Genomic DNA, 15240 nt, shown 5'->3' on the forward strand with positions numbered 1-15240 from the left:
TATGATTGTGGCAAATTAATACCGACAGATAAGTAAAGGTGCCTAATTATCAATCACAAAAAGAGCTATTTGGGGCAAAAATGTAAATGTGAACAAAGATTTTTAAACAGAAGTTAATGAAAGGTATTAGTTTGTAATTTCATTGCTAAAGGATGAAGGAAAGTACCAGCATAGCATATTCTCAGAAATACATTTATGATAATAGGTACATGTCCACATAAAACACTTAAGCTTTAACTTCAGGAAAAAATATTCAACAGTAGAATTAAAAGATGAATAAAAGCATGCATTTAAGATTTCAGTTTTATTCACTTTTGTTGGCATGCAAATAACATACGTGGAGGCTTAGACTTGACTTCTTTGCCTAGAAAAAGTTTAAACATTCTTAAAAGCTGAGTCAAACAATGTTCACTGAATTGACATAATTGAATATGGTAGAATATTAAGTGGTTGAAACTCAAAATCAAGTAATACAAACCACAGCTATCCCTTATTGCAATTATATAAGATAGGTAATTGGATGTACATGGCCAAATTACTAATTGAAAAATTATTTTAATCAACAAAATGCTTAGTCTAATTTCATTGCACTGTCTAAAAAATAATTCGTTCACTTACTCTTGCATGCAACATAAACTATTATTTTCACCTAATTTTAAGAAGAAACACACCTATTTTATTTTGTGATATTACTTTTTCTCCTTCATATTCCAGGATGAAATATTCAAGACTATTGTTGCTATTTCCATTATAATGATCAATATGTCATCTGTCCCAAGATAATACAGTGTAATTGTTGCTGTGTTGGAGTTCTTGATAACTGGAAATATATTCTCTCATTACATGTATTTATCACTAAGCAAGCTATGCCTAAATATTAATCCCCTACTGCAGGGGTTGATAAATTTTTATGTAAAGGGTAAGATGGTAAATATTTTCAGCTTTGGGGGCTATATGGTCTCTGTTGTAGCTACTTAAATTGGTTGGTACAAGACAGAAAGGAGCCTTAGATAATATGTGCCAAAAAACCTTGTTTACAAAATAGTTGGCTGGTCTGCAGGCCAAAATTTACCAACCCCTATTCTATCAATAGGGTTTGTTTGTTTGTTTGCTTACTTCAACCTAGGATTTGGATAGTCAACAAAACACCTTCTGTTGTTCCTGTGTTCCCTTCTCAGTGCCATCCAATACCTTTCAAATGCTTAACTCAAATTCTTGAGAATATTATCTTTACTTACTTCTCCACTATATGACTCCCACTTAATCATTAATTCACTCTATGTAGAGTCTAGTCCCAACACTTTATTTAACAGGTCTCTCTTGTCACCAATTTTGTCCTACTTGCCAAGATCAATGAGCATATTCAACATATTGATCACATTTTCCTCCTTCTTGAATTCCTATTTACTTGGCTTTGGTAAAGGGTGAACATGCACACTCTGTTGTACAACTAATAGAGGCTCCCCTTTGGTTTTCAAAGGTGTTCTGCTGACTGCCACCTCCAGCTAAGATGGAATAACAGAAACTAAATTAATCCTCCCACCTGAAACAGCTAATGAAAATAGTCAAAATAATGGGTTTAAATTTACTGGACGTAAGGTAACATAGGACAGTGATCCTTGAGTAATGGGAAACAAATGAGGTATACCCTAAAACTGTCCCAGCTTAAGGCCTAGGGAGAATTACAAGGCCTTGGAGCAAGAATGGAGAACCCAGGCAGATCTCTGAGTTGAAGAGATGGAGCTGGGAGCCTGGAGAAGCCAAGAAAGCTAGAGATCACAAACAAAAAGTCTGGAAAGGAGACAGCGACAGAGGGAGAAACAGAGATATGTGAGGAACCCATGAAGTCTCTATTTGAACACTGATGCTCATATGCGTATGAGGGGGAAAAAAACTGTTTGAAAGATTAGAGGGAATGATTCCTGAAACTCGGCTGGGGTCAAGAAAGCCTCGTTATTCATGGATAGATTACTCAAAAGGGTTCAGGTTCAGAAGTGGAAAATAATTAATTCTAGTTTAAAGCTAAAAAGATAGACCTGAAAATATCAATTTTTTTCAAATACCTGAACTATGTCCCAGAACAAAGCTTAAAAATATTCACAGTAACTCAAAAATATCTATCACTGAGCATGATAAAATTCACAAAATTCTTGTATCCAGTCAGAAATTAGTAGGCAAGAAAAGCAGAAGGAAACTGTAAACCATATTGAGAAGAAATATCAGACAACAGAAACCAACATAGAATGCTTGAATTAGTAGATAAGGACATTAAAACTGTACTTTATATATTCAAGATGCTAGAGACAAGAAGAAATAGGTTTGTAGCCAAAATTTTTCCACAAAGAAAATTTCAGGGTAAGATGACTTGCTGTTGAATTTTATCAAATGCTAAGGAAAAAGTAAAACCGATGTACAAAGTATTTTTCAGATAATTAAATAAGAGGGACTATCCTCAAACTCATTCTACTAAATATGTATTACCTGATACTGAAACTAAACAGAAATATTACAAGGAAACAGACATATATTATTAATGAATAGGTATAAAAAATTATCTAAAAATTATAAAATGGAACTCAATTATCTAAAAATTATAAAATGGAACTCAATAATATATATAAATAATATATTATGATGCGCTCGAGTTTACTACAGAAACTCAAGTTTACTTTGAGCATTGAACAATATAACTCACCTTATTATCAGCATAAAAAAGACAAAAACACATGACAAAAAAACAAAAAAACACATGACCATCTTAGGAGCTGTGGAAAAAGTATTCAAAAAATGTAAAATCCTTTCCCAATAAAAAATAAACTGTCAGGAAACCATTAAAGAAGGGAGCTCTCTCAACCTATAAAGGGAATCAATGAAAATACTACTATTTAATATCATATTTAATGCCAAAAGACTGAACGCTTTCACCACCAGCTCAGAAAAAGGCAAGGCTGTAAGTTCTCAAAACTTCTATTTAACATTGCAAACTACAAAAACTTGCTGAGAGAACAAAAGGCCTAAAAAAGGGAAAAAATATACTGTGATACTGGGTTAGAAATTTCAGTATCTTTAAGATAACAATTCTCCTCAAATAAATCTTACATTTATCATGATGCATATCAAATTCTAGAAGGCTTTTTGTAGAAATTGACAAACTAATTTTAAAGTTCAGATAAAACACAAAGAACTTAGACTAGATATAACAACTTTGAAAATGAAGAAAAATATCAGAAAATTTGCACTATCTGATTTCAAGACTTATTATAATGCCACAGTAACCAATACACCATGGTATTTAACAAGATTGGCAAACAAATCAATGGGTCAGACTGGAGTTTATATTGGACCAGATACTAGTATGTGTATATATTAGATATATTAGATATATTGACTGAAACAAAAGCAATTTAGTAGAGAAGTAAATGGTCCTGGAAAATTGAATATCCCTTCTATTTCCATACGCAAAACAAAACAAAAGAGAAACCTTCCATCTATATCTTATAACACATACAAAAATTAACCCAGAATGAACAATGAATCATGGGCTTAATTGTAAAGCTGTACAAACTTCAAGGGGAACATAGGAGAAATTCTTCGTGACTAGATTGGGGAAGGAGTTCTTAGATGTAACACCAAAAGCATGATACATAAAAGAAATTTAAAAAGATCAATTGAACTTCATCAGAATTGAGAACTTTTGCTTTTTGAAAAAAAGTTAAGAGAATGAAAAAAGTCAGATTGGGAGACATTTTCAAATCACACATCTTATAAAGTATTTGTAGTCAGAACAAACTCTGTCAAACACACACTCCAAAAAGAAAACAACAACCCGATATATACTTTTTAAAATGGGCAAAATATTTGAACAGACATTTGCACTAAAGAAGATATAAGGCTGACATAAAAAGCACATGAAATGTTCAACATAATTGGTCTAAGATAATGCAAATTAAAGCCACAAGAGGTATCACTACAAACTAAGTAGAATGTCTAAAATTAAAAAGACTGACCTTACCTATTGGTGTCCAGGTTATGAACAACTGGAAATCTCGTACACATTCCTCATTGTGGGAATGTAAAATGGTAGAACTACTTAGGGAAACAGCCAGTTTCATAAAAGCTTAAACATATATTCTTCTTATGTTCCAGCCATTCCATTCTTAGGTGTTTACCCAAGAAAAATGAAAGTACATGTCCTTTCAAAAAACTTGTCTATGAATGTTCATATCACCTTTATTCATAATAGCTAAAACCTGGAAGCAACCCAAATACCCATCAACAGGAGAATGGATATAAAGACTGTGGTATGTGCATACAATGTGATATATAAAAAGGTTGATGTACGTGGTATAAAAGGTTGGAACTATTGAAATGTGTAACATGGATGGGTTTCAAAATAGTTTGCTGAGTGAAAGAAACCTTACAAAAAGTACATATTGCATGATTTATATGAAAATCTAGAAAAGCACACTAATCAATAGGGCAGAAAGTAGATTAATGGTTGCCTGGGAATGGAAAGCATGGGGAGAAGCAGGATGGAGAAATTACAAAGAGACACAAAGAAGTTATGATCTTGATTGATCATGATGCTAGTTCATGGCAGAATACATATTCCAAAACTTACTAAATTGTAAACATTAGGAACAGTTTATTTTTTATCCAATTATCTACTTTTTTATACTATGATGAAGCTTCTTTTTAAAAAGTACATTTTAAAAAGTGCATTAATTAAGATGAAAAATGGTCAACCTACTCTTGTGACACCTTAGATTTCTTAATATACTGCTCTTAGATTTCTTAATATATTCCTTAATTATTCCTTCCTTGTATCCTCTGGTTATCCTTAGATTATCTTGGTAGTAAAGGCTATAATTCCCTAGTTTTCATCTTCAAACCACTGCTACCTTCTGGTAGTCTATCTCCTATTTTTTTTTTCAGTTTATTGCCTATAAGTTGATGTTTGTCAAGTTTGTAGGTCTAACTTAGATGCCTCATCTAATTTTCAGAATCGTATATTCAATTACCTATTAGATAGCGGTCCCTCTATCTCTTACAATCAGCTCTAGTTGAATACGCCCCAAGCTAAATGCTGACCTTGGCTCCATCCTACCACAGCTCCCATGTCTATTCACCTAGATGGCAGGAATTCAGTTCTCCTCAGTCATCCATACTAGAAACTTGGAAATTATCTTCATCTGTATTTCCACAACCCTCTGCAAACAATAACTAAACTTACTTTTAATTCTGAAAAATGTCTTGGATATATTTTCTCTCTTTTAATAAATAACTGGGTGATTACCTGATGGTAGGTTGTCACCTTCTACTTCACGAGCTACTGTAACTGTCTTGTCAGGCAGGTCTCTCCCTGCCTCCAGTTCTAGCCCCTCCAATCATGCTCCACAGGGGCTCCAGAGGAATCAACTTCACATAAAATTTTGACCCTGTACAGCCACTAAATCTTATACTCTTTAATAATAGCTTATCATTTTTTACAAGAAGCCAAATCACCAGAACATTGCATAGATGGACTTCTACGCACATTTCCATGCCAGCTTAGCTAGCCATCTGGAAGTTTATGTCAGCATCTGAAGGCAAATTGGGACTGGAAGTTTCTCATGAAAACCCTGCCTGGGGACATTATCACTAAAAGGCCATGAGACTGTTGTTGCTCATAGGGCAGAGTTTGCCCTAAGAAGGGACCAAATTTTACTCAGAAAGTGAACCTTGTTCTATCTGGTGCATGGCTAATTTCACAACTGGGGCTTGAAGCTATTCTTCTTAGAACATACCTTAGGCCTGAAAAAAAGTTACATGATTATAACTAAATGTGCAGTTCATAAAGTCTAAATACATAGAACTTTAAACTTTAAGTAAACAACATTCTGATAATCTCTTCAAGATGAGGTTGTTACTTTAGAATGATTGAATTAATTTCAGTAGAGGCTTTTACTATACTCCTAGTAAACACTATTGGATCTGGAATAATAGATCTTAAATCATTCCTGCAACACTTAGATAGCAGTTCTAATCATCTCTGACCGACAATTCTAATTCATAACAATGGAACTCTGTCATGTTTTTCTGTTTTCTCCAATGGGGAACAAGAGTGCTTCACTCAAATGATATCAATTCCTTAAACTACATACAAAATATAAAATAAAAGCTCAGAAGAAAGAGCAGTACTCATTTGTGGTTCTCTTTTTAATTGTCATATCTAATAAATTGTTATTTAATATAAAATTTATTTAATTTTATATAATTTAGTAATAATCCAATGATTATTTCTGATATAGTAATTATTAATATATCAGAGAATTATTCACACAGATGTTGACCTCTCAATGTAATATTAAGTTTGACGTTTTATATAAGTATCAATAGAGGTCTATATTGAACTTATATCTACATAGATTAGCATATTAGCAATTCTTGTTTAGGAATCGCTAAAATAAGTAATGTAATAAAGGTTTTTAAATAATGTACCTCATAACAAATTTCTTTCTAAGGTAATTAACAGTGATCAAGTGTAATAATTTCACTATATGACCACTCTGGTTCACATATTTTGTATAAATAGCTGTAATACCCCCTCACATATTATAAAAATATATTTGCTGAATTACTATATTGATTCATTTATCAATTAACTTTCTCCATGTATTGTATTTACCTTAAGCTTTCTGATCACCTCCACTATATATGTATATTTCTCTGGATACTTAGTTTGGACATTTTTATGGCCTTAGAACAGCAACTTTTTAACTGAATAAATCCCCTTTATAAAAAGCCAATCCATTTCTCGTATATTGCATTCTAGCAGCTTTAGCAAACTGAAGCACTGGACTAAGTAACATCGCTAAGTACAGGTAGGAAACTGGATTTTCATGAACTCACAAAATTATAATTTGGTTGACTGTATTCCAGTAATTACAGATCATTACTGGATCTAATGGGTAAATCATTCTTCCACATAAGGAATTTTTATAACAATTTTGTCAAAAAAAATGTGATGATTATAAAATTTTAATTTGGTAGAATTATTTTAAGTGCATCATACATATGAGGAGCTTCACTGGAAAAATTTTTCTTAGATAATTTTACAGACAGTATTATTAAATAAGTCCTTCAAAGTTACCTACAAGATAAGGAGTTGATCGAAGAGCAGTAGTGCATTATCAATTTTAAGACATATAATGACAGAATTTTAGAATTTGAAGTATCTTGTCAATCATGTGGAATAGTTTTATTGTTTTACAGAAAATAGCACCAGACTTCCCTAAATGCCTGGAGTGTTATGAATGCGTGTGAATGTGTATGTTTGTGTGTGTTGTAGACATGTGTGTGTGTGTTGTATGTCTGTGGACATGTGTGTGTGAACTGTGAATGTGTGTGTGTGTGTTGTTCCCACTGAAAGCTCCTTTTAAATTCTAGGTCTCAGCAGTGGTTCAGAGCAGCAGCAGCAGCACCCAGGAAGTTGTCAGAAATTCACATTTTAGGACCTCACCCGACAGATTGAGTCAGAATTTTAGCCACCTTCCAAGGTGATTCTGATTTCTGTTGGTCTCTCAAAAATCAGTGGCTAAGAAACACAGGAAGAGGGATAAAAGTTTCTGATAGTGAAATCTCACCCATTAAATCTAAATAGTTTTTAGCTCTTTTATAGTCCCAGTCTTGTGAACTCATAAATTCAATTATGAGTGGAAATTGGATCAGTTTAAAATCGGAGGAAACTTTACAAGGAAATGTATATGCAGATATATGAATGAATGAATGCATTGTCAGTATATGTGTGCCTATCTGTGATCTAAACCATGTATTCCCTAAGGGTCACATTTACATAGCAGTAGCTGGAAGGGGAAAGGCAGATTGTTCGATGGAGGAGAATTTTGCATGGCAGTGGTTCTCACACAATAGCATCAACCTAGAAATTCTTAGAAATGTACATTCTCAGTCCCCCTGCAAGCCTCTGCATTAGAAATTGTTGGAGGGAGGGAGCCGGGAAGCCCTTCCGGCGAATCTGACTCGTGTTGCAGCATGAGAACCCTTGTTTAATAAGTGTGGCTGCATTTGTGAACAGCATTCATTAACCGTTCGCATAAATCTAGGGCTATTTTTCACAATTCTGAGTTCTAGCTAATTGCATATGCCATATTTCAGCAAACTAGGTTTAATTAGAGTCAGAGAGAAAGTTTTCAATCTACTGAGACAAAAATGGAATAAAACTAAAAACGGCATTCATGTGTTGATTATCATGTGTCAACTTTTCAGTCTAAATGACAGCAATACACTATTTAGACATTTTTGATTGAGATCTATAAAGGATGCGATGTTTAATCAAATTCATATCACACAAGAATTGTTTATTTCTATGAAAGAAACCAAATCATTATAGCTTTGATATGCTTATGGAGGTGGTAAGTGGCTCTAGATCATGGAATATGTTTCTCGTAGTAAGTGATTACTTACTACATGAAATTATGCTTTCATTATGGAGACTTTAGCTTTTAATTTTTATTTATTTTATTCACTTGTAATATTTTCTGTATTTTCCAATTTCTTGACTTTGACACATAAATGATAGAAGTCCTAATAATTTGAAATTATGGCTTAAAAGGATCAAGAGCATTTCCACATGTATTAAGGAATTTTTGAAAGTAAATCCCAGCAAAATAAAATTGTGACCTAGTACTATAATGTGGTATTCATTGTGTAGTATGATGGGACAAGCAACGCATAAGTCTTAAGGCTTGGGATTTGGTCCTCACTCTGATCTTTGCTATGGACATTTGATGCGGCTTTTTGACTGGCTCAGTTCTACTTTTTCAAAAAGAAAATACATAGAAAAAATTAGAATAGAGGATACCTAAGATCTTCATCCAGGCCACAATGATATTTTAATATGCGATATTAATTGAAATCTAAATAGTAAATCATTTAATAGGGAGACATCATTTAAGCAAAAATCAACCATATGTGGCAGCTTGTCATTAATTCCTCTTGGGTTTATTGCACTGTAATAAGTTTGTTTACTCAATTCCTAATAGATTTTCTGCTGAGTCTAAGGGCAGATTAACAAACCTTGTTTTTAAGACCACTGAGTCTGTCCCAGATGGGTCAACACCCAGAGTTATTTAATACAGATATTAAATATGTCATATAAAATGCTCAATCTATTCAGAAATATTATTACTATATTCTCTTATTAGCCTTTATTACTCAGCTACTAGTTTTATGAGGTTCTCTAGTCATCCAGGTTAAAATGGAAGAAGTATAAATATTAAATTATAAAACATAAAATCACAAAAGGAAAGGCTTTCTGATCTGTATAGGAATTTGAGTAAACTTTATTTTTGCCTGATACACGGACCAAGTAAAACTTGTACTTAAATATGACTTTTTCACTGTCATTGATTTTGCATTGTGCCAAATTTGCTAGGTACCTATTATTTTGCTAAATTTCTTCAGGCTGTGTTAGTCTCTATTCAAGTCTCTCCTGAACCTCGGTAGTTGTGTTCAAGCATCCTATTATCCGTCACTCCATTCTCAGAATCCACATTCGACAGTAATGTCACGCTGCTGCTAACGTGAGTGATGAAGGACCCTTTGGGTCCTGCCCCTTGATGTTCGAAACGGTTTAAGGTGATGCTGATGAAACTGGTTGGCAGCCGATGTTTTGTTTGCACCATGTTCAAACATGAGAGATTAGAGAAGAACCAGAACTTTTTTTTTGAAGGCTGGGAACCTGATATGACATTGACCAGGTTGCATCACGTAATCATTCAATCATTTATTCAGCAGCGATGGCAAGCACTTCTGCCTCCCAAGACCACTCAGACTGGAAGGATTCACTTTCAATTGGAACTGAATTCTTAGGGAGGAGTTTCATTTTAGTTATTAGCCACAGAAGTGAGATCTGGTGGAAATGTTGTGCAAAGTACATCTTCTTCAAAATGACATGCAAAACTATATCATGTCCAGTCAACACATATACCCTTTGTAAAGTAGAGGAAGACTAGAGGGTGATGGGTAGATAGATGGGGTTCTTCCACTACTGACCTGAATATTTAACTTTCTAGGAAAAGGAGATTTACCTCAAGAAGTTAAAGTTCAATACCCAAAATTGAACTCATGATCTCCCACTTTCTCCTCTGAATACATTCTCTATTCCATATTCCACTACAAACCAAATCAAGAAAATTGAAACCATCCAAGTTTCCTCTCCATGCTCTGTGATCCTTATTCAATTGTTGAGAGTCCTTGTGATTCGGTTTTCTAATATCTATTAAGTGTGTCTTCACCTCTCCTTTCACTGCTCTCACTTTTTGTCTTCATTTTAGTTCCAAATATTTCATTTTCATTCCCTCATTTTCTTGTTTTCTTTCTCACCTGGTAACCATCTCTCTTTCTTCTTACCGTATTAATTTATTATGACTCAGCTCAACCTCTATCTCCACCTGAAGCCTCTCCTGACTCCCTTCCAGGCTGTGTTAAGTGCCCATAATCTGCAGTTGTGGCCCTCTATGTACACCTGTGTTATAATAAGTCTTCTTTCTACTTTGCAATTATTTGCAGTGATTCGCAATTGTTTACTCATTTCCATTCCCCCAAATATATCTTAAAGTTCTCTAGGCAGGGACTACAACTCTCATTTTTGTAGTCTCCTCTCTTGGCATTGTCTCACACTAAATGGACAATAAGTGTCTTTAATGAAAAAGTGACAACTTCATAGAAATGGAAGATTGCTCTACTCAGTACTGCATACATCAAATGCACACCCAGTAACATCCCTTCTAAGATGCTGCTAAAATATTTGGGAAAGGTTTATAAATAAAAGGAGACTTTTTTTTTTTTAACTCTGTGGGTCTTTACTATAAGTATCCTTTTTTTTCTCTACATAGACTTTTTTTTTTCTCTACATAGACTTTTCAGTATTGTGTGTAATCATCTACATTTGGGATATGTTGAAATAACACATGAACGCTCATGTGTGAGATTTCTTATGATTATTTTATCTCATGTATGGAGAGAGCTCTCCCATGTTTGGTGACTATCAGTGATTTTGGTCTGGAATGCTAAATGTATTGGAGTTAAAATTCTATTTATTAGCACCACCTGGCACAAGCATAGTTTAATTAGTAAGATTTACTAAACCATATCACTATAAATACTTCCCCATAATATCCTGATCCTTTAAATGCATCTTAGGAAAAAATGAGACGATAGGAAATGAGTCCCCTCTATGATGTAAAAGTTTAATCCTTGTTTCAAAATTCAGAGCATGGGGAGGGGATGGACTGTGAGAGGAAGAACATGGTAAAAAGCCTGAGCCTTGACAGACTGGCCTAAAGCACCCCAGGTATGGGCCCAAAGGAACCTTGATTTCTGTCATGTTGTCATGGGTCATAACAATCTCTGGGCCCGACTGTGAGAATATTCTGTCCTGAAACCAGAGAAGTGAGAAGAAAGGAGATAGTTACAGTTGGGTGTTTCCTTTCTTAAAATGTTTTGTGTTAAGTTTGAATAACGTATGATAAAGAAGGAAAGGTGCCTTTGATTTGCCAATGAGAGGTATTTTGTTGGAATATGATTTAATTATTAGATCTAAAACCTCTTTTAAGCATCTCACAAAATGCGAAACACTTCAAAACAGGTTTAAAAAATATTACCATAAATGAATATCTTTGGGGGGACACATTAAACTGAAAAAAAAAAAGAACAAAAAGAATATTTGAACTAAGCATTGTTTTAAAAACTAGATGATGCATTGAACATTATAAATAGTACAAAAGAATGTTTAGTCATGGGAAAAGAAAAAAAGGTGTTTGAGAATGGTTCAAATAGCGAATGAAACTTTGTAATATCCTATCAGAGGGACTCACAAGTTGACTGGGGAGCAGGACCTTTGCCGTAGAGTTAACCTCGTAACAGACAAGTGTCCAAAAACTTCTGATTTTTCTTTTAATTTAGAAGAGCCAAACCATCACTTCCCCTCTTCCAAGTAATAAAGCCTTCTCAGAAAGACCACAGTTCAAATCTCATTACCGCTGCCTTTCTCAATTAGTTTTTGCTTGGGTTGAGATTGGGAAGGAGGATTTTCAGCAAATTTTTTAAGGGCTAAGAAGGAAGAAGATAATTCTGAGGAGCATCTGAAAACTAAAAATTATGGCTTTTCAAGGATCCCAATGTACATAATACTGAAGAAATCATAAGATGAACTATCTAAATAGTGGCTAGCACTTTATGTACATTTAAATATAAGTAAACTCTAGTAACTTTATAGAAGCTAGCTTTATCTTTCCTTTGTCTCTTCATAGAGAGGACATGCATATTTTCCTAGGATCCACAGAGAGTGTGTCTCTCCTATATTTTCAACCAGCTGAGGAAAATTGTGCCTGCCATACACTGATTCTGAAGCTACTAAAGGGCTGTGCTTGCTTGATTGAATTGTCTAAGTAATGTTTCTTCTCCGAACCTCTGGAATATAAATTTGAACAGGAAAAAAAAAAAAACAGTAACAACAACAACAAAAAACACAGGACTATAGTACTCAAGTCACCACAAAAATGTTCAAATGGTACAGAAGTGGTTAACATTCAAAGGACAAACATGAACAGATTTATTTTTCTTTTCCATAATATAAAAATCACTTTCATTTTTGTTTGCCAATGGTCAATAATTGTACAATACTACACAAAATTTTGGAACTTTACATTTCAATTTAGAATATTAAAAATTTTTTTGTCTCATATATTTATTAGAGTCGTTCTGAGCATGTGAAATGTTCATTTTGTTTCCAGAACCACTTTAAACATTTTAGGTGGAATGTCTTATTTAATATTTATCATAATCATCATGTGCTCAATTTCTTCATTTAGTAAATTAGGAAACAGGCTTTCTGGTTCATCTAACTACAGAACTGAACTTTCATGGCATTTACCCATTCAAAAAACCTTTTGTGAGCTCTATGTGCCAGGAACTGTTCAAGGAATCGGTGATACACGAAATAAGCCAACAAAAATCTTGCCCTTAAGCAATATATAGAAAAGCATCCTGCTTTGTTGTTAATATCATCTAGATTTGTGATCTAACCACTCAAATTTCTTCTTTATACTTTATCTCCCCCAGATCAACACTATATTATCTTGAGACTAGAACGGTAACAGTGTTTCTGAGGTTTTATTTTAAGAGCAAACTAATAACCAGGATTGGTTGGGAAGAGAAGGGTACACTTATTTCAAAATTACCTTGAAGTGAAAGAAGACAGCTTGTGACAATACAAATCTTTTGCTGACTGTGTTAGAAATCAGTCTGGGTATGTTAGGAGGGTCATGGATCTGTTGAAAGAAGCCAGGCCATCCTTTCTTTGTACTGTGTAACCTGGTGATTCTTTTGGTCTTTGTAACCCTGCTTCCTTGCCTGGAACTTGGGAAAAATAATGTAATCTAAAAAATAACGTGATCCAAAGCACAAGATCATTGGAGATCAAACTATGAAAGAAATTATGAAAGAAACCTTCTGATTATCTGATTAATTGCTCCACCAATGTTAATTATTTTCCCCATTCTCCAGGATTTGGTTTATCAGGCACCCAATAAATGTCCCTTAACTAATATAGTCAAATAATTCACATTTTTCTGATTTATTGTATGTGGCCATGTGGTCATAAACCCTCTCAGAATATTATAATGACAGATATCTGGTGGCTACTCAAGAAACTTTAGTCTTTGATAGTATTAAGAGTTGACCTGCTGCCTCATAAATAGGTAATTTACAAGGCTGTCTGTAGTTATACTTATCTGGTGTTTATTACCAAAGCCACTTACTAGAAATTACTCAATTTTCCACCTCAACATAGTTTTATTATATTTCTAACTGTCCCTCTGCAATCCCCCATGAAGGATTTTCAGAAGTTTTCCCCTTGCCTATAGGAAAACTATAAATTGAAATTTTAAGCCCACAATACCTGGGTTTAAATTGATTTGTACATGTTAACATATCTTCATTGTTCTAATTGCAATGCAAGTGAACTTTTTTCTAGTCTTCCTCATTTAGAGTTTATTTTTGACATATACTGTCATTAATTTTATTAAAAACTGTATTATCAGGCGGGCCACAGTGGCTCAGCAGGCAAGAGGACCCAGGTTCGATTCCTGGTGCCTGCTCATGTAAAACAAAAAAAAAAAAAACAAAGAACTGTATTATCTTTGCTCAAATCTTCCCCAAACCTTTTAAGTGAATAAGTGTAAGATATCAGTTCTCCCAGTGGAATCACCTGAACACTGCTATTATATTACGGATATTTTACCATGGTCAAATAAATTTGAGAAACATTGGGTTAAATACAGTTCAGCAGGTTTCTTTGCTATTGGACTTTCCTAATCTTTTCATATACATGATGGCTCCTATGGAGACCCCAGAGCCTGGGCCCTCCCACTTCCAAATTAAGAATAAGTTACTGCACATAGCCACCTACAATGATTGGGACAAAAGTAAAATGTCATCAGACCTCTTTGGGGGGGTGCGGGGGGAGGTGTGTAGGGAGAATGTACAGATGGTACCATAAACAAAGCATTAAAACTCCCCTCCCTTGATCACTGTTGATAAGAAACCTCCAGACTCTGTAACAAGACCCTGCTGAAACGCTGTTCTCCCACTCTATGGAGTATCTTTGTCCTAAACACTTACAAGCTGTCCCTTGCACGCCCCATCCTTTTGTGGAGCACTGATTTCCATTTTTCAGATGGCTGCAATGGGAAAAGATCTTCTACTGTTCTTAAGTCCCAATAAAATCCATGCTTAACTCTCTATCTAGCATGTTCTTTGGTCTTAGGTCTGTGCCGACCAGGGATCTTCAAGACCTAAGTTGAAACAATTGGTGAGCCAGCCAGGAGAACAAAGATATGCAGCCCATTGCAGGTACAAGTTCTAGGAATGGGATACCTCCCAACAGACTTCTTTTGAAAGGCAAAAAGGGAAACAACACAGTTATAAGCACTGGCGGGGGGCGGCTGTCGGGGGGCACAGATCCAGCCGTGCCCTGTGAATTGGATGTAGCAAGCAATGATATTGGCTTTAAGTGGGATCTTTGGCAAAGGCAACATTCTAAATGAGTGCTCCTTGGCTTTTGGTCACAATTATGGAATGGGGCATCACTGAGATACGGCACCTTGGAAAAGCAATCATGTGCTGCGTGTAATGCCTGATTGCAAGTGAAGGGACTGACACAGATACCTAATCACCTTA

At 34.6% G+C, this 15240-nt stretch overlaps 1 protein-coding gene across 5 annotated transcripts in view; it reads right to left on the reverse strand.

Annotated features, from left to right (window-relative positions):
• TRDN (triadin) overlaps positions 1–15240 on the reverse strand; it is a 435680-nt gene that overhangs the window by 50618 nt on the left and 369822 nt on the right. For all 5 annotated transcript variants that reach the window (XM_077162803.1, XM_077162800.1, XM_077162799.1 and 2 more), the window contains one exon: positions 338–364. In XM_077162803.1, the coding sequence (XP_077018918.1) occupies positions 338–364 (27 nt within the window). The remainder of the gene's footprint in view (positions 1–337; positions 365–15240) is intronic.

The sequence above is a fragment of the Tamandua tetradactyla genome, chromosome 5 (genome assembly GCF_023851605.1).
Source record: "Tamandua tetradactyla isolate mTamTet1 chromosome 5, mTamTet1.pri, whole genome shotgun sequence".
In the NCBI taxonomy this organism is placed as follows: Eukaryota; Metazoa; Chordata; class Mammalia; order Pilosa; family Myrmecophagidae; genus Tamandua; species Tamandua tetradactyla.